Genomic DNA, 20,930 nt, shown 5'->3' with positions numbered 1-20,930 from the left:
TAAATCTTCTCCACAGCTACAAATTATAATTTCCAAATTGTCAAGAAATGTATACCTGTATTCAAGCTGAACAGAGATCTCAAGGGGCATGTATGGGGTCAGTATGTGATGCCTAAAGGCACATGGCTTCGCTTGTTGGGTATTCGGCAATTGTCTCTGCATTTACTTCAGTTTTGGACCCATGCTGCACCCATGAAAGTAAGTTCTGCTACTGCCTATGACCAAGGTAGGATTGTACTACTTCACGCAGTCAGCAGCAAATGCCTCCGCTTCACCACTGACCACAAGGATTGTTTCCTGCACTGTACAAAATGTGCAGGCCACAAGATTTTTAATACACACGAGGAGGAAGGAATGAAAAGTACTTCCTGCAAATTTGTGCCTCCACTATAATAAGTAGCTAATTTTCCAAAATGCTCACGTCAGATTATAAATGTTGAAATAATAACATTAGGAACATAATTTCATTAGCAATCATAAACATTTTAAAAAGATTACCAAGCTCTGCTTAAGTCTGGCAAGAGCCAAATGCATTCAAACCTGTTTACACTAAAATAAATCATATGTGCATGCATTAGTTGTATGAAAACAAATGCAACTGACACACATCACTCTTTGGCTCTAACACACAGTCTTTTTTTAAAATTACACAAAGAACATGGGAAGTGAAGAATATAAGGAAGTCTGAACTCACTTGAGATTTTGTTGCTTATGAATACCAGGTCTTAGTCTGCATTTCACCATATGTCCTGGAACTATTCTGGCTAATTCAGATCTTCCACATTTTTCACACCAAGAACTTTGCACATTTACATGTGCTGCAGCTACTTAGTCATATATAAAACATTGGTGGTGTCCTTTTATTGTGCTTAAGCCAATATCTCTAAATTGGAAAAGGGCCAACTTCAATGGGATGGAAGGGGATTTAGCCAGGGTAAAATTGAACCAAAAATTGACAGACAGAAATGGTAACAGAACAATGGATGATCGCCAAGAGGAGGAGTTTCAGATACAGGCCAAGTACCTTCCAACAAAGAAATGAAGAGAAGAATAAGACTGGCCAAGAGAATGGGAGCAGAGTAGTAGTTAATATAAAAGGGACCCAAAAATCTTCTGCAGGCATGTAAATTTTAAGTGGGTAGTGAGATGCAGGGCTGGTTCTATTAGGGAGCGAGTGTGTGATTCTAGCAGAGAGGTGCAGGGCAAGGCTAGAATACTTTAGGTGTGGCATCTAAAAAAGATAATATTAATTTGATTGCAACAGCATATAGATAGGGTAGCCAAATGGGCAAACAAGTGAGAGGGAAGTTAATGCAGAGAACCGAGGTGATGCAAATGTGCAGAAGGGATAGGGAGAGGTAGTACAAACTTGTTGGCACAGTTCTAAACATTGTGCAGGGACAGAGGGACCGGGAGGGTTCATGTGCATAGATCTTGGGAGGGCGACAGGACACATTCAGAGACTCGTTAGCAAAGCATGTGGCATCTTGGGTTTCAAAAATAGAATACAAAACAAGGAAGTTAAGCTGAACCTTTATAAAGCTCTGGTTAAGCCACGGCGGGAATTTTGTATCCAGTTTTGGTCTCCACTTTAGGGAGAATGAGAGAGTTCTTGAGTGGATACAAGGAAGATTTAGCAGAATGGTTTCAGCGAGCCAAAGTTATGTTGGAGAAGCTAAGTTTGTTCTCCTTGAAGCTCAGGATAGAGGGGAGATTTGACATAGGTGTATAAATAATGACAAATTTAATTAAGATAAACAGTTCCCATTGCTCCCAAAATGGTGTGCAGCTTGCAAGCAGAGTGAACAGATACGAGTTTGCCAAGTGGGGGTTTGGAGAAGGTTGGGGGGGGCGGGGCGGGGGGGGGGGGGGGGGGAGGTGCTCATTTTTTTCTAACTTCAGTGTAGCAGGAGGAGCTGGCCGGTAATTAACTGGTAAGCTCATAAGAAACATACAAAGAGCAAAGGGTACTGTAAAAGCTTCTTTAGGGATGTGGAAAGGAAAATATTATCCAGGCCAAATGTGGGTCCATTACAGTTGGAGGCAGGAGAATTATAGTGGATAGACAACCAAGAGACTTGTAAAACTGAGGCACAAAGAAATTATTGATATTTGAAAAGTTAATTGGATTGAAGGCTGTTAAATCCCCTGGACCAGATGAAATACATCTTAGAGTGCTTAAGGAAGTGGCAACAGCTATAGTGCACATATTGGCGGTTGTCTTTCAAAATTCTATAGATTCTGGAAAGATTTCTGCAGACTGGAAGGTAGCAAATATAACCCCACTACTTAAGTGAGGGAGAACTACAGACCTGTTAATTGACATCAATAGTAGAGTAAATGTTAGAATCTATTACATAGTATGTGATAACTGAACACTGAAAAAGTAATGGAAAAACTGGGCAGAGTCAACATGGATTTTTGAAAGGGAAATCAGGTTTAAAGTTTATTTAGTGTCACAAGTAGGCTTACATTAACACTGCAGTGAAATTACTGTCAAAATCCCCTAGTCACCATACTCTGGTGCCTGTTCGGGTACACTGCGGGAGAATTTAGCATGACCAATGCACCTAACCAGCATGTCTTTCAGATTGTGGGAGGAAACCGGAGCACCCAGAGGAAACTCACGCAGACACGGGGAGAATGTGCAGAGTTTGCACAGTGACCCAAACCAGGAATTGAACCCGTTCCCGGTGCTGTGAGGCAGCAGTGCTAACCACTGTGCCACCCTGTTGCCAAACTTGCTGGGAGTTTTTTGAGGATGTTACTTGGAGTATAGAGTAAAGGAGAACCAGTAGATATGGTATTTGAATTTTCAGAAGGATTTTGAAAAGGTCCCACACAGATTATTAAACAAAATTAGAGCACATAGGATTGGGTGTAATATGCTGGTATGGATTGAGAATTGGTTAACAAACAGAAAATAGTAGGAATAAACGGGTCATTCTCAGGATAGCAAGCTGTTAGGCGTGGGGCACCACAAGAATCAGTGCTAGAGTTACAAATGTTCACAATCTGTATACATGATTTAGGGGATGTGGAGACAAATTGTTCTCTTTCCAAATTTGCTGATGACAAAACTAGATGGGAATGCAAGCTGTGAGGAGGATGCAAGGAGACTTCAGGTGGACTTTGACAAGCAGTGAATGGGCAAGAACATAGCATTTGGAATATAATGTGAGCAAGTGTAAAGTTATCCACTTTTGTAGTAAAAACAGAAAGACAGAATATTTCTTAAATAGAGGGGGGTTGGGAAGTGTTGGTGGCAAAGGGACCTGGATGTCCTCGTCCGCGCGTGACTAAAAGCTAGCATGTAGACACAATAATCAGTATAGGAAGGTAAATAGAAACCATAGAAACCCTACAGTGCAGAAAGAGGCCATTCGGCCCACCGAGTCTGCACCGACAACAATCCCACCCAGGCTCTATCCCCGTATCCCTACATATTTACCCGCTAATCCCTCTAACCCTCATATTTACCCACTAATCCACGCATCCCGGGACACTAAGGGGCAATTTAGCTTGGCCAATCAACCTAACCTGCACATCTTTGGACTGTGGGAGGAAACCGGAGCATCCGGAGGAAACCCACGCAGACACAGGGAGAATGTGCAAACTCCGCACAGACAGTGACCCGAGCCGGGAATCGAACCCAGGTCCCTGGAGCTGTGAAGCAGCAGTGCTAACCACTATGCTACCGTGTTGCCCCTGGTATGTTGGCATTCATTTCAAGTGGATTTGAACACTGAAGTACATCCTGTAATTGAACAGAGCCTTGGTGCGATCGCACCTGGTGTATTTGTATAGTTTTGGTCTCCTTGGATAAGGATATATTTGCCATGGAGGGAGTGCAACAGAGGTTCACCAGTTGAACAGATCAATCCTTGGGGTGACAGGATCGTTTTATGGGGAGAGATTGAGAAACTGGGGCTGAGTTTTAAAGAATGAGGGGTAATCTCATTGAATTTGACAAATTTCTTGCAGGGTGTGAAGGGCGAACATAGGATGTTTTCCCGAGCTAGAGAGTCTGGAACAGGAGACAATCTCAGGATAAAAGGCAGGCCATTTAACACTAAAATGGAGGAATTTCTTCAGAGGGTGGTGAATTGTTGGAATTATTTACCCCAAGAGGACTGCAGAAGCTCAATCATTAAGCATGTTCAAGATAGAAATCCATAGATTTCAAGAGACTAATGGCATCAATGGATATGGGGATAGCACAGGAAAGTTATGTTGAGGGAGATGATCAGCCATGACCTAATTGAATGTTAGAGCAAGCTTGACAGGCTGAATAGCCCATTCTCGTTCCTTTTAAATATTAACATATCAAAGACCAAGGTGCAGATATTTAGGATTTTGGGTGAGAGATGCAGGCGAGTACGAAAAGGAACTTTTCTATGCAGTAAGTGGAACTTTGTGTGGTGAAAGTGAACGTCAATGATTTCAAAGGGAAACTGATGGACATTTACAGGACTACCAGGATAGATTGACCGACTGGTTTGCTCCACAGTAAACCAGCATGGATAAATGAGTTGTAAGGCTTTCTTCTGTGCTCATATCAAATCATGCCCAACTTCATTACATACCTGAATCAGAATTGGCATCTTTAACAGGCTTTTGTTCCTCAAATTCATTTCTGTATTCTTCGCCATCCTCCTCATTCTTCTCCTTATTCTTTTTCTCTTTTTCTCTCTCCTTGTCTTTATGTTTTTTAGCTTTCTTTTTTGACTTTGCATGAGAAGAGCAGTCTTTGCTGATGACTTTTGAGCACTCCAGTTGGTGTGGTGGGCTTTCCACAGTAGTCCTAGAGATAAGCTTTTCTTGCTGGTCCTCATAACCTTCACCAGCTTGACCAATAGCATCAACTGGCAGATCTTGAGTTCCCCTTCCTTCAGGTGTGCACGGGGAACTGGAGTTAGAATTCACAGTGTGAGCGATAGAAACTGGAAGTGGCACAGGTGGTGGTGCAGGGGGAGGGGGGTGAGGAGGAGCAACTGGGGTGGAAATAACAACAGTTTTCTCACTGGAGGGATTTAAATGACCATTAAGTGTTGGCTGCACACGGTTAGTAAGGTGAGATATTCGAGGCTTCTTGCTTGCTAGTGGGTCAATGAAATCTGATGGCAGAGATCTCTTCTGCAAAAACATTAAACATAATACTAAGTTCTGATCAACAAGTTAAGAAAAATATTTTCAAAATTGAATACTTTATCCACATTCTAGCAATTTAATCCAGGTTGGTTACCATATCCCAATCTTATTTTCCAAAAACTATGCCACAGCAGGCATATTTTGCTATTTTTTTGTATGAACCGACATCAAAATACTATGTGCAGAATAGGTAGAGTAGATGTGGGCTACTGCAATGTCCTGTCATGTCATGGTCTAGGTTTAAATAGAGCCCAGAGTGGTGGGATAAAAGCTGGTTAGCTGTGTCACAATAATGCAATAGAGCTCAGCTTCTGAAATTGAGATGAAAACACATTACTAGCATGGCATAGGAGAGTACCTTGTGCCTAATAATGACATTGCACACCTGAAAAGGAAAGAATTTCATTTGCTAGTAATGTAGTAATGGTAAAATTCTTGTGATTTAGGCCAGGCCGAACCTTTTTGCTTGGGGGGGTGGGGGGGGCTACATTTGCATATTTTTCTCTCAAGGAGCGATGAGCAAATTTCAGAATGATCATGTTTGGCATAACAAAATAATATGGCGTGAAAGGATCAGCATACATGAGTGGGTAAGTGGATGCTGGTGTGTGGTGGTGATAGCGAGTGAAAAAACTATGATTGGGCAAAACGCTGACTGGCACTCATTTCCACACAGTCAATGTCTTGCACTCAACCCCCGCCAGGGCAGCCTCACAACCCCGCTCTCTATTACAACGGCAAAGAATTCCAAAGATTCATAACCCTTTGAGTGAAGAAATTTCTCATCAGTCCTAAACAGCCATCTCCATATTCTGAGACTGGCTTCTAGCTCCAGACTCCCTAGCCAGGGAGAAATAGTCTCCCAGCATCAACTGTATCAAGCCCCTTAGAACTTCATATATTGAAATGAGATCACATCTCAAGCTTCTAAATTCTAAGGAACATAGACCCAATCGACTCAGCCTCTCCATGTAGGACAATTCTTTTATCCCAGGAATCAATCTACTGAACGCTGAACGTTTGTTGCACGCTCCAAGGCAAACATATATTTCCTTAGGTAAGGAGACCAAAACCACATACAGAACTGCAGGTGGGTTCTCACCGAGGCTTTATAAAATAGTAATTCCTTACTTTTATATGCCAATTAATTTGTCATCTATTGCTGGATCTGCATGAGAGTGTTGTTACTTGTGTACAAGGACACCCAGATCCTTTGGAATACCAAACATTCTCAGTCTCACTTTAAAAAAAAATTCTGCTTTACTATTTCCTTTCCAAAGTGGATAACTTCTCACTTCTCCACATTATACTCCATTTGCCATAAAAGTGTCATTTTGGGTGAGAAAACCAGTGAGATTCTTGCCAGCATGTTGACACTGCTCAGCCATGTCCTCAACCACACGGGGGCTTCAATGGCCTCCGATGCTCATCCCGCACCCCCCCCCGCCCACGGTGTGGTCATCACGCCTGTTCGCCATTTGTGGAGACTAGTAATGATTCTCACTAGGTTCCCACTGCGCCCAAGGGTCAGAGAATCCTGTGAGCAGGGAGAATCAGGCCTCAAACAGACTAGGCATATTTAAATGCTTATTTAAATATGATAATCTAGTTCCCGTCATCAGTAGGCAGGAATCAGATTACGTCCAGGCACAGTGGCTGGGAGAATTGCAACAAGGTTTTGTGCAGACCCACTAGACCCCTCACCCACAATTCTCTGAACCGCGCCACCCCAACGTCATCTGTGCAGCCAGAAAAATCGCAGTCCTTAACTGTGGAAGAATTCAAAACTTGTTAATGCATCATGCTTCGCACAGTTTCTTTATATTGGAGAATCACAAGCAACATTTTTGTATTTGAAATTGGTAAATAAACCTGCACAATTAGGGTCCACCAATTAGGAGTACAATCTTTAATAATTATAAACTTGGTAATCGATTTTATTCACCTCTGGTGGAGATGTGGATCCTCTATCTTTAGGGGAGCTTGATGGAACTGGATCTGCTTGATGGCTATTAGAATTCTGCAGCTGGGATAATTTTCTGTTTCAAAGATTCAGAACACAAAAAAAGTCAAGATGCATCTTCTCAACACAGATCCATGCAGTTAAATTTACTGTTTTCATGACATCCATGTATAGTCAGAATTCTATTACTGCCAGAAACAAATTACTGCAATATGCGTTACATGTAAAGTGTACTGCAGATTGAAGTCCAGGAAACCAGCAAAAGTTCACAAACACCTGTGGATTGGCAAAATCAAACAACTGTTTCAAAAGAGGGTTTCAGATGGCCAGCTCAGTTATCCTGCCATCTTTGTTTCAATGAAAAGCTGTTTTAAACACTATTTCCTGTGCTTCATAAAGCCAAAATTTGACTGTTGGCTGATGTTTCAACGTTTTTCACCTTGCAGGGGAGTACGGTGGCACACTGCCTCACAGCGCCAGGGACCCAGGTTGGGTCACTGTCTGTGTGGAGTTTGCATGCTCTCCGTGGGTTCACTCTGGGTGCCCTGGTTTCCTCCCATGGTCCAAAAGACGTGCTGGTTAGGTGAATTGGCCAGGCTAAATTCTCCCTCAGTGTACCTGAACAGGCACCAGAGTGTGACAACACAGTAACTTCATTGAAGTGTTAATGTAAGCATACTTGTGACTAATAAATAATTAAAAAAAAAAAAATGTTCGGGGCATTGTTTTGCAGTATAATTGCGGTCCACTGCCAAGCAAACTTTAACAAATTTCCAAGCTACCCAGTGAATCAAATGTTAAAAACTTAAGGGAACCCTTTAATCCTGCAGGCCATGGCTTCTCGCCAGATCAACTAGGTGGCAAGCAGATCCAGAAAAATTAATCAACTTTAAACCTTTTAGTTTGTGTTTCTGCTGGGCCAGAAGGAGCAGGAGTGCCCCCACTTGCAATTGGAGTAGGCGAGGGAAGAGTGGGCAAGGATCTCAGAAATCCATTTTGGACCACTTGCCTGACTGTAGTAGTAATCTCTCCACACGAAGCCAGCTAGCACTTTCCAGAAAGTCTAAGGATGTGGGTGGGCGAGTTAGTGAAAAAGAATGATGGGATGCACATAGACAAAACCTGAAGATTTAAACTCCTGGACCTTACTCTGCAAAGAACCAGATAGCCTCCAGACTAGTTCAGCCCATGCCCCTAGGACCCCAGCCCAAGATAAGATTGGGACTTTACATTCACTGTGCTGAGAGCCCAGGGTGAATATTTCCCATGCTGTGCGAGTCAACAGAAAACCTGATGATCCTAATGATGTATCCAATATATTTTGTGCATTCTGACAGCTCATATTAATTTGAGGCGGCTTTTGGTATTCGGATGTGTAACAGGATATCACCCAGCCTAATCTGTAATGAAAATTACAGTGAATTGAGAGGCTGCTTGCTTGTTGGAGAAAACTGTCTATTAAAGAAAATAGAAGCTGTTGATGGTGATCAGCATTAACACAAAGTGTCCAGCTGCTATACAAGTTCTCACCGAGTATTATTGTACAGTGAAATGTAAGCTAGGAGATGAATTAGAAATCTAGTTCCACGTTGCACAGTGTGCAATGACAACATTGTTCACTGCCTTCTGAACGGGCAGCAAATTTTAATGGGTGACATCCCATTGCACATTTCCTCAACCACTCTGCCTTGCTGCAATACACCTATTTTATTGAATAAAGACTTGGTGAATATTTTTACACCATCAATCTTTGGACAAAAGTTATGTCTTAAAATATTTGAGCTACAATTGATTCCTATAGATATGACATTAAAACAAAACTTCTGTATATAACAGTTTAAAAATTAACAAAGCAACACAAGTTGTGTTTAGATTGTGCAAGACCCACACTAGAACCACCATTTCTCAACATGCTGGATTTGCACAACCAGCAATAATCTCAAGTTATCTGATTATCTAAGTTTTCTGGCCACTGGCCTCAGCAAATTTGTCAAGCTGACTTTGGGGTTGCCACTGTGCAGAAGGGGCTAACAGCATCAGCATTACACTTGGCAATAATCTAACAGTCAAATTAACTGTCACACTGTACAAGATAGATTGAATACATCAATAGACTCATCAGCTTTCGTGTTTACCAGCATGGGAAATGTCCAGCTGATGCATTAGAATCAAAATATCAAAAAATAGTTTACAATAAATTAGTAGAAAAATTGGGTTATCTGGGTAAACAGATCTTAAAAACTAATACACCTTGTAGAACAATGTAATGTAAACCACGATAATGAAGATATAGTAACAGACAAGAACACTCTTCCATTAAGACTTTATTAACTTGCTTCATATGCTGGTTTGCATTACAAGTCAAATTAAATTTGAAAATAAGAATAACAATCAACATATGTGAAATTAGCATCTATTCTGTTCTATTAAGTGTTCTCATAAGAATGCTAAGTGCAGTAGAACATGTTAAGGTATGTGGATTGGTATGTGGAGTTAGACTGGTGTAGCATTGAGTTCTTCATATGAACCTTTTACAACTCAAATTTTTAGACCACTACAAAAATGGATCCTGTCACTTCTCTTCATTAAGGAAATCTGCTAAAAGCTCTATACCAACTTTCAAAATTTAACTTGTCTTTTTTCTTTCAGATGTGGATAGATCTGTATTTATTACCAGCACTTGTTTTTATTTCAGATTTCCAACTTCAAAATGAAATTTTAAATCATATCTAGACTTCTCAAACTGTAACTGCGCACTGTACTCAGTTTGTCCTAATATTTATGAAATTTACTCTTTAAACAGTATAGCAGAATCTTTTCTTAAAATAATTCATAACCTATAAAAACACTGTATAATCTTCAACTAGGCCATTCCTTTTCTTTTAACTAAATTAAGCCGAGTCATTTTTAGTGACTTTTGGCCAAAACATAAAAGCCCACCGGACATTAGAGAACAGGTGAAGTAATTGGGGAAAATAGTATGGCAATATAAAGATTTTGCTTTTATTTTGTCCCTGCTCTTCTATAATGCTAGAGATATTTAACAGACAAGATTTCAGTTTAACATCTCATCTCCAGCACCTCCAACAATGCAGGATTATCTCAATATTGTACTGAAATTATCTTGGATTATGTGCTCAAGTTACGGAGTGGGGCTTGTCTCAATTTTCTAGTTGAGGTGAGAATATTAACACAGATAAGAATCAAAATCTGACATCAAAAGTAGTTACTGTGCCAGAAAGGCGGCAAATAAACTCCATCCTGTATTATTGATCACATCTACCAAGATAAGTGAAGGCACTCAGAGCGCACATCTCCACCATATTGTGTTAATTTATTATACAATTATGTAGTTCATCCTTTAAGCTTTTCTCTGCCTTGAAGTAATTCTGTAAGTACAAAGTTGAAAATTTTTTAAATTAAGAGCTTCTGTAACAGGGTAATGTTCGGGGAATCTGGGTTTGAACCCTACTACAGCATACAGTGAAATTTGAATTCAGTAAAAATCTGGAATTTAAAAAATCGAATGATGAATATGAAAGCATTGTTGATTGCCATAAAAACCTATGCAAAACCTGTCCTGGTCCCCCCATACCGACACGTTAAGGAAGCACACAGACGCCTCTACTTTCTCAGAAGACTAAGGAAATTTGGCATGTCAGCTACGACTCTCACCAACTTTTACAGATGCCCATAGAATCATTCTTTCTGGTTGTATCACAGCTTGGTATGGCTCCTGCTCTGCCCAAGACCACAAGGAATTACAAAAGGTCATGAATGTAGCCCAATTCATCACACAAACCAGCCTCCCATCCACTGACTCTGTCTACACTTCCTGCTGCCTCAGCAAAGCAGACAGCATAATTAAGGACCCCACATACCCTGGACATTCTCTCTTCCACCACCTTCCGTCGGAAAAAAACACAAAAGTCTGAGGTCACGTATCAACCGATTCAAGAATAGCTTTTTCCCTGCTGCCGTCAAACTTTTGAATGGACTTAGCTTGCATTAAGTTGATTTTTCCCTACACCTTAGCTATGACTGTAACACTACATTCTGCACTCTTTCGTTTCCTTCTCTATGAACGGGACGCTTCGTCTGTATAGCGCGCAAGAAACAATACTTTTCACTGTATGTTAATACATGTGACAATAAACCAAATCAAATCAATTAGGGAGAGATCTGCCATCATTACTTGGTCTGGCCTACACGTGACCCCAGACACCAATGTGTCTTTTAAATGCCCTCTGAAATGGCCTAGCAAGCCTTTCAGTTCAAGGGTAATCAGGGTTGGGCAATAAATGCTGGTCCAGACAGTGACACCCACATCACATGAATGAATTTTTAAAAAAAATCCATGTGACCAGTCTCTCACAGGGGAATTAACAATGAAAGAAGTCCTAATACATAATCAACTGAGAATCAGTTTGTTTCAAATTCTTAAAATGTTCTGCACAGCACTCACTGTGATGAACATTGTGTTCTAGCTTTAATATTTAAAACAACAGGAGAATTTTGGCTATGGCACTGAATTACATCGTTGTGGAAGCAGGGAAAGATTTTTGGTTGCTTTGAGTGCTTTGCATTGTCGCTTCAACAACATCCATCAATTTTTCAAGATGCTGAAACTGAGCTTTCTTTGAGATTCCTTAGAGTAAACTGGTGATGGTCATTGCATTTTGTGCAATTATAGGGTGCTACCAACTAACTTGACACAATACTTAATACGGAAGATTTTTGAAGAATGATGCTGGCTAATTTTATTGCAGAATACTGATGCTCGACAAATTATTCACATGAATGACATAATAAAAAGTGATCAATTAAATTATTAAAGCTAGGGTTGAGACGTAGTGATTCATTACATATATGGCTGTCATGATAAAAAGACAGGAAAATGCTTCCCATTAACAGATGTTGAAATGAGAACTAAGCATAAATCAAAAACCCTGAGCTGCAACTCCAAAGCAAATATAAAATGGTCAAATTCTATCTGATCCACAATATTGTAAATGTTATTTGAGACAAAACAAATCCACCTCTGAAATATTAAATGCATGATATTTAAAGCAATTCTTCACCCCTTTCAATAAAGATGCAGAGTTGTTGGCTATCTTGGTAATAAGTCTTAATTTGGGCTGGTGCCCTGAATGATTCTTTGAGTTGCTTGCTGTGAAGGATAATGAAATTAGTTGTCTTAATGAAACTGGGAAATAGTTCTTCACATTTGGCACACCATTTTTCACAAAACCTTTCTCTAAATTTGAGATAATCCAAAACTCGTCTTTTCCTTAACTCGCATCACGACCTGCTCACCCATCATTTATGTTTGCTGACTTAAACTGGCTTGGATCAAGCAATTTCTTGATCTTTAAATTCTCATGTTTTCAAATCACTCCACTGCCTCATCCCTTCCTATCTCTGCAATCTCCTTCAGCCCCAAACCCTCCAAGATATCTGCACTCATTTAGTTCTGTACCTTTGAGCAGCCATTATTTTAATTATTCCACCACTGGTGTCTGTGCCTCCAGCTGCCTGGCACTAAGCTCTGGAATTTCCTCCCGACACCTTGCCGTTCCCAACATTTCTTTCCTCCTTTAAGCCACTCCTTAAAAACTACTTCTTTGACTAAGCTTTTGGACACTGACCTAAAATCTCCTTATCTGGCTCATGTTATATTTTGTTTTATAATGCTCCTGTGAAGCACCCAGAGAAGTTCTATTATGTTGAAGCCACTATACTAATAAGTTGCTGTTGTTGAATACCTTTCAGAACGCTAATCACTGACTCTAAAGTTGCAAAGATTGGAGAATGTGCACCTTTATTTTTCCTTTAAAAAACTGCTAGAATAAAATAAAGTCAATTTACCTGGAAACCACTCTGTCAAACAGTTGCCGATCCTCTTCCGAGTAACCAGGCCAGTCCCGCTGAACCTCTTTATACACAAAATCCTTCACAGTATAGGAGTTGTCTTTTGAGTTTATATTAGCCACCTATAAGAAAGCAAGCTATTATACCAATGGGAACGGTCATCCTAAGTTAACTGCATCTAACAAAATAAAAGTAGGGCTATGCTAAAATATTATCCAGATTGATTGTGGGCAGCCACGTAATGGCAAATTAAAAATTAAAAGTTGGACACAGCTAATAGCAGCCCTTCTGCCAAAGAAAGTCATGAGTTCAAGTCCCACTCCAAGACTGGAGCATGAACCTAAGCTGATAACCTGTTGCAGTACACAGGTTTTGTGGTTAAAGCAAAATGGTTTGGGCAAATTTTGTTAGGCTATTTGAAGAACTGGAGCTCACTCTACATTCCAGCTATTTCCTTTCCTCAATGAACATGACCACAGATAGGCCAGCTTGCCAATCATCTCATTGTTCATCATGAAATATCCCATGTCTGCTTACTCAAAGGTGAGGTGATTGCAGATGTACAATGGTGCTACATAAAGTCAAGAGTTTTAGGGAATTTACAAGAAAATTAAATTAAGTTATGGTGTTATAACTAGTTTAGTTTTAAAAGTTCCTTAGTTAATAAAAAAAGCCTTAGCCTTTCTCATTGAAGAAAAGCGACATACTGGTCAGAAGTATAAATGGTGCTCCGAGAAATACATATCATTTACAAATTAATTATTTTATATTTTTAAAAAACTTTCCATCGAGTACTGAAACGGAAAAGCTCATTCTCCATTGAGCATTGGCCATGCTAAATTGCCCTTTAGTGTCCCGGGATGTGTACGTTAGATGGATTCGCGGGGTAAATATGTGGGGTTACAGGGATAGGGCCTATTTGGGGATTGTTGCCAGTGCAGACTCGATGGGCCAAATGGCCTCCTTCTGCACTGTACACTGCACTGTACAATTCTATGAAAAATCCCTATAAACAAAGGATCAGAAACCAGGGGCTGAATTTTAGACTTCCCTGAAGGATGGAAGCTTGTAAAATATCTTCTGTTGCCTCTCTACCACTGCATTTTTTCCTACCCCAAACTGCTCTGAAATTTTAAGATGGAAGCATGAGTGAGGCCCTTAGTGCCCCATCCCATCCGCTATTTTACCTGTGGCAAAGGGAGATCCATGCCAAGCAGGTAGCCCCACAGCTTTTACTGGGTGAGCTGGTGTTGGGTAAATTGGGATGGAAGTGGGAAAAACATCTCCTTTGTGGGTCCAAGCAATAGGATGATTTCAAAAATTAGTCTCGTTGGCGTTCAGTGCACCTTATACCTTGTCTTTGAAATAAAAATGTATTTATTGCAAACAGAAACAGAAAATGCTAGAAAATCTCAGCAGGTCTGACAGCTTCTGTGGAGGGAAAATAGAACTAACTGTTCTCTTCAGAGATTCCAGCATCCACAGTAATTTGCTTTTATATATTTATTGCAGCTCTTTGCATACGGTATGAACTGCAAAATTATTAAATTCTTATCTGGGCTAAAGGTGAAGTAACTGAGAAACTATAGTTTTCATAATTCTTGATCTCTGTGGATTGAATGACATTTACAGGATTATGTTGTAATATCTTTTGTCAATCTCTACATAAAGCTCATAACCCATAATTCAAGGTAAAAATAGTGAGCATTAAAAATAGGTGGGTTAACAAAGACAGCCATTACAGATTTATTAACAGTAAGTCACCGCTGAGAAATTTCATGAGACTTTGGGCGGGATTTTCCCATCACACTCGCCCCAAAACTGGAAAATCCGTCAGGCGCAATGGAAAATTCGCCCGTGTGTGTTTGGGACTGACTGAATAGATGATAGGACTGTAGTAGACGTAGTGCATGTGAGTTTTCAAAAGACGCTCACTAATCTGTTGCACAGGAGGCTTGATAGAAAAATGCTGATTATTGGTACAACAAAATGCAACAACATGGATGAAAATTGAAGCTGACGTAGAGCAAACCAAGTCATAGTAAATGGTGCTGCTCAGATCGCGATTTGTGTAACTCAGGACTCTGAGAGGTCCACTTTTCTTCTTGGTATATGATTGGGACATGGAAACAAGTAACTGGAGAAATATTGACATAAAACTTGACAAATTTGCAAATAACAAGGCGGACAATTAAACTATCAGGAAGACAGAATAGTCTGACATAACAGTTGCAATTTGCTAAAAAGTGGGAGGAAAAATAAGGAATAAGTCTATACACTTAATGGAAAGACACCAAACAGTCCGGATGAACAGACACACCCAGGAGTTCAAATAAATATATAATACTCCGAAGTGCAAATGCCAAGATAAAGGTCAACAACATTGTGATTCTTCTGGAAATGTGAATGGATGTTATTTAATGGACTTTCAAAAGGCATTTGGTAAAGTCCCTCATAAGAGGCAATTTAATTAAAGTTGAAGCTCATGAAATTGTGGGCAAATTATTGAGCTGTATAGCAAATTGGGACAAACAGATAAATGGGCAGGCACTCTAATTGGCAGATTGTTATTTTGTGACATCCTTTGATGGAGAATAGGCTCTGTTTATGGAATAATGTGGCTTCTAGCAAGCGTAAGTGAATTTAACTGATCTTTAGGCCCCAACACATCCTTGCCATGTACGTAGCCATACGGCTCAATGACTGGCTAATTTGTGCTCATTTAGTTGTTCATAATAGGCAGAGTACAGACCATACTCATGCTTGTAAAAACAAAACTAAAATATCTACTATTAGATTGATTCCACGATTGGGCAGCACTTGCTGAACAATGCCGAGTACTCTAATCATAGAATCATAGAAACCCTACAGTACAGAAAGAGGCCATTCGGCCCATCGAGTCTGCACCGACCAGAATCCCACCCAGGCCCTACCCCCATATCCCTACATATTTACCCACTAATCCCTCTAACCTACGCATCTCAGGACACTAAGGGCAATTTTTTTTTTAGCATGGCCAATCAACCTAACCCACACATCTTTGGACTGTGGGAGGAAACCGGAGCACCCGGAGGAAACCCACGCAGACACGAGGAGAATGTGCAAACTCCACACAGACAGTGACCCAAGCCAGGAATCGAACCCAGGTCCCTGGAGCTATGAAGCAGCAGTGCTAACCACTGTGCTACCGTGCAGTAATAGCTACACTAACAACCAATTTAAGATGGTCAAGGAGCTCATTTATGCTTGCTAGAGGCAGCATGGGTTCATACACAAGGCCCTTTCTGTCAAAGGAATATGTTTAAGCCTCGAGCCGTTTTTGAATTAGCCAGAAGTTTGGGGAGCCTATAAGACTCTGTTGCTTTCTTCATGGCAATGTCTCGGTCAAAGTTGACTTATCAATCAGCACCCTTTTCTCCTGTAGTATAAATTGAGATTTTTTTGAAATCTATTGTTCTTGTTATGACCCATGAGCGCAAGATGAAAAACTTTAGCAACATGTCTTTCTTTTCAACATATTATATCCAGTGCTTGTTAATATGCTTATGTGGGCAATTGTCATCTTCAGCACCTGTGTGGGTATCTAGTGGAAATCCAGCAGACTGCAATCAGCCAGTTTAATGCCCTGGCAGCAAAGTTAAAAATAACCCTCACATTGGAGAGTTCTTTAGGTTTGATTTCCAATCTGTTGGATCCTTTATTTTGTAATACATCTTTTCAGCAATGTGATGGAGGATTAGTTTATGTAAATTGCCTTGTTGATAAAAGTGTAGTTAAAAAGGCCTTATTAGTAATCACTGAATGATGAGAATCTGCTTTCCTCAAAAGTTTGTTAATTAACCAAAAGTATAACCAAAACAAAATAATATCCCTTTGACACAGAAATTATTCCAAGAGAAGGCAAATTAACTGCAATGTTTCAAAGTAGGAGTCAACCCCTCAGGAATTAACAATTAATCTCTAGGGTCCTGCTAAACACAATCCAAGAGATAAACATTAGAGAGACACATTAAAAAAAGTGTGCAAGAATTTTTCATTTTTACTTAATATCCATTTAAAAGTATTGGAGATAGTATAAAAAGGCTGTCCAATTGGCAGTCAAGCATTATATCATTGAGTAATTTTGCTTTCCAATAGTGGGAAGGCAGTGCTCTGCAAGACAGGTATGTCAGGTGACCAATAGCAATAGCATGGTGGGAGGGAGTTGGGATTCAGGTCCAAAGATGTGCAGGTTAGGTTAATTAGTCATGCTCAACTGCCCCTTGGTGTCAGGAGAACTAGCAGGTTAAATACGTGGGGTACCGAGATAGGGCTGAGGTGGGATTGTTGTCAGTGCAGGCTCGATGGGTCGGATGACCCCTTTCCACACTGAAGGGATTCTATGATTCTATGTGATGCAATTTCCAGGAATATGTGCCGAATTGGGAATCCTTAGTTCAGTCAAATTCAGCAAAAAAATACAAAAGTTTTAACCTTCAGTGTGCACTCCTATGGAAGATTTCCAAACATTCAGCACAGCAAGTTATCAAGTTATGTAAATTGGAAAAAAAATAAAGAACTCTTTAGGTGCAAGAATTATCCAATTTAAGCCTTCCTCTATTTAATAACTGGTGTAGCATTCTGCTCACTGCTTGCTAAGCCTCTGTTATTTTAATAAGCTTTTCACACAAGAATTGATTGGAAGCTCCAATCTCAACTATAATGCTTGAAGTGCCAAGAAACCATAAGTAAAGCATTTATCCCCTCAAACAAGGGGTTTATCTCTGGTCAATTTCTCCTGCAACTGGTTGAATCAAAGGAATTAGCAATTTATTATTTCTATAGTAAAATATGCCTGATCTAGAATCCAAAAGAGAAGAGCAATTCTAATTTTGATAAAAGACTTGCATTCCTTAAAATGTAATTGGTTATGAAATATTTTGTGACATTCTAAGTTACTTAAGCAAAAGTGGCCAACAATCTGCACACTACAGAGAGAATATAGGATGTCACATTTCTGGATTATTTTTTCACTGAAAGCATCGAATTTGTTTACAGGAAAGACAATCAGTGACCGGATTCATCTCCGCCACCCTTTCAGGCAATCCATTCCAGATTTCTGCAAAAAAAATGTTTTTGCTCATGTCACTGTTGGGTCTTTTGCTACCCACCTTAAAACTATGCCGTGTGGTTCTAAACCCTTCTGCAAACAGGTAGGGAGGTCATGGAACCTTTACAGATTAAAGGGGAGGAGGTGCTTGCTGTCTTGAGGCAAATCAGAGTGGATAAATCCCCAGGACCGGACAGGGTATTCCCACGGACCTTGAGGGAAGCTAGTGTTGAACTTGCAGGGGCCCTGGCAGACATATTTAAAATGTCAGTATTCACGGGGGAGGTGCCGGATGATTGGAGGGTGGCTCATGTTGTTCCGTTGTTTAAAAAAGGTTTCAAAAGAAATCCGGGAAATTATAGGCCAGTAAGTTTGACGTCGGTGGTGGGCAAGTTATTGGAAGGTGTGATAAGGGATAGGATCTACAAATATTTGGATAGACAGGGACTTATTAGGGAGAGTCAACATGGCTTTGTGCGTGGTAGGTCATGTTTGACCAATCTATTAGAGTTTTTCGAGGAGGTTACCAGGAAAGTGGATGAAGGGAAGGCGGTGGATGTTGTCCACCTGGATTTCAGCAAGGCCTTTGACAAGGTCCCTCATGGGAGGTTAGTTAGGAAGGTTCAGTCACTGGGTATACATGGGGAGGTAATAAATTGGATTAGACACTGGCTCAATGGAAGAAGCCAGAGAGTGGTTGTGGCTTCTCTGAGTGGAGGCCTGTGACTAGTGGTGTGCCGCAGGGATCGGTGTTGGGTCCATTGTTGTTTGTCATCTATATCAATGATCTGGATGATTATGTGGTAAATTGGATCAGCAAATTTGCTGATGATACAAAGATTGGAGGTGTAGTGGACAGTGAGGAAGGTTTTCAAAGCTTGCAGAGGGATTTGGACCAACTAGAAAAATGGGCTGAAAAATAGCAAATGGAATTTAACGCAGACAAGTGTGAGATATTGCACTTTGGAAGGACAAACCAAAGTAGAACGTACAGGGTAAATGGTAGGACTCTGAAGAGTGCAGTTGAACAGAGGGATCTGGGAATACAGGTACAGAATTCCCTAAAAGGGATGTCACAGGTGGATAGGGTCGTAAAGAGTGCCTTTGGTACATTAGCCTTTATAAGTCGGAGTATCGAGTATAAAAGTTGGAGTGTTATGGTAAGGTTATATAAGGCATTGGTGAGGCTGAATTTAGAGTATTATGTACAGTTTTGGTCACCTAGTTACAGGAAGGATGTAAATAAGGTTGAAAGAGTGCAGAGAAGGTTCACGAGGATGTTGCCGGGACTTGAGAAGCTGAGTTACAGAGAGAGATTGAATAGGTTGGGACTTTATTCCCTGGAGCGTAGAAGACTGAGGGGAGATTTGATAGTGTATAAGATTTTGATGGGTATAGATAGAGTGAATGCAAGCAGGCTTTTTCCACTGAGGCTTGGGGAGAAAAAAACCAGAGGGCATGGGTTAAGGGTGAAAGGAGAAAGTTTAAAGGGAATATTAGGGGGGGCTTCTTCACGCAGAGTGGTGGGTGTTTGGAATGAGCTGCCGGATAAAGTGGTAAATGCGGGGTCACTTTTAACATTTAAGAAAAACTTGGACGGGTTCATGGATGAGAGGGGTGTGGAGGGATATGGTCCAGGTGCAGGTCAGTGGGACTAGGCAAAAAATGGTTCGGCACAGACAAGAAGGGCCAAAAGGCCTGTTTCTGAGCTGTAATTTTCTATGGTTCTAAATAGAACGTTTCAATTCATCTATAGATCCTTCATGGTTTTGAGCACCTTTATCAAATCTCCTCTCGCCCTTCTCATCCCTAACAAATAAATAACTCCAGCTTCTCCAAACTAAGCACATAACCAAAATCCTTCAGCCCTGAAATCAGTCTCAAGTCATTTCTGCACCCCCTTAAAGCTTTCATAGCTTCCTTAAAGGCAGTGCTCAGAATTCAACATATTGAGGCCAAATCTGTATTTTAAAAGATTACTTGCTTGCTTTTATACTCTATGCCTTGATTTATAAAGTCCAGGACACCATATGCTTTATGAACCACTTTCTCAACCTACTCCAACACCTTCAATGATTTGTTCACATAAACACAGAGGTCTCTGTGCCTACATTCTGGTTTAGAATTGTACTCATTTTATATGGCCTTACTTCGGGTCTTCTAACCAAAATTTATCAGTCCGTACTTCTCTGCATTAAATTTCATCTACCACACATTTCACCAGCCCATTTATATCCACCTGAAGTCCATTACTACCCTCCCAAGTTCTGTGTCATTGTCCAGCGCACAATTTCAAAATTTGCCCAAGGCCAAGTCATTAACATAGACCAAGAAAAACAGCAACCCTAGTAGTAATCGGTGGAGAACACTTCATATCTTCCTCCGGTGCAAAAATTCACCACTACTGTTTCCTGTCACTTAGCTAATTTTGTGCTTATGCTGCCATTGTTCCTTTTATTTAATCTGTAAAATTCCAGGGAAATCCCTATATTGGGGTTCCTTACTAAAACACTATGACTGTACTTCAATTTCATTGTTACACTTAATCTTATACTGAACTATTTTATTCATGCTTGCGATACAGCAACTGAGATTAGATGACTTGATGGGGGTCTGTGGTCTGTCCCTTCATTGATCTAATGTTAAAAAAGTAAACTTCAGCAGAAATCTAGTAGAGCATGAAAATAGGCAAGTTGCTGCTTGAAAACTAAAATAAAACACCTCGAGAACCTCAGGAGCCCAAATGTTGTGTAGAACCAAGACAAAATTGCCAAATTTCAAGATCAGCATGCTTTCCTCGTTTTAGTTGGCATTAGAATGTTTATTAGCTAATAAGAGTCTGAACATTGTAAGCCA

The 20,930-nt window shown here is 40.3% G+C and overlaps 1 protein-coding gene across 1 annotated transcript in view; it reads right to left on the bottom strand.

The window, feature by feature from the left end:
- ell2 (elongation factor for RNA polymerase II 2) overlaps positions 1-20,930 on the bottom strand; it is a 128,352-nt gene that overhangs the window by 27,800 nt on the left and 79,622 nt on the right. Inside the window, exons 6-8 of the mRNA XM_078214765.1 lie at positions 12,983-13,107; positions 7,097-7,190; positions 4,587-5,136 (exon numbers count right to left, since the gene is read on the bottom strand). Of these exons, the coding sequence (XP_078070891.1) occupies positions 4,587-5,136; positions 7,097-7,190; positions 12,983-13,107 (769 nt within the window). The remainder of the gene's footprint in view (positions 1-4,586; positions 5,137-7,096; positions 7,191-12,982; positions 13,108-20,930) is intronic.

Source organism: Mustelus asterias, chromosome 6 (genome assembly GCF_964213995.1).
Source record: "Mustelus asterias chromosome 6, sMusAst1.hap1.1, whole genome shotgun sequence".
Classification (NCBI taxonomy): Eukaryota; Metazoa; Chordata; class Chondrichthyes; order Carcharhiniformes; family Triakidae; genus Mustelus; species Mustelus asterias.
Note: the sequence above shows the minus strand (reverse complement) of the source record. Positions and strands in the feature narration are given on the sequence as shown.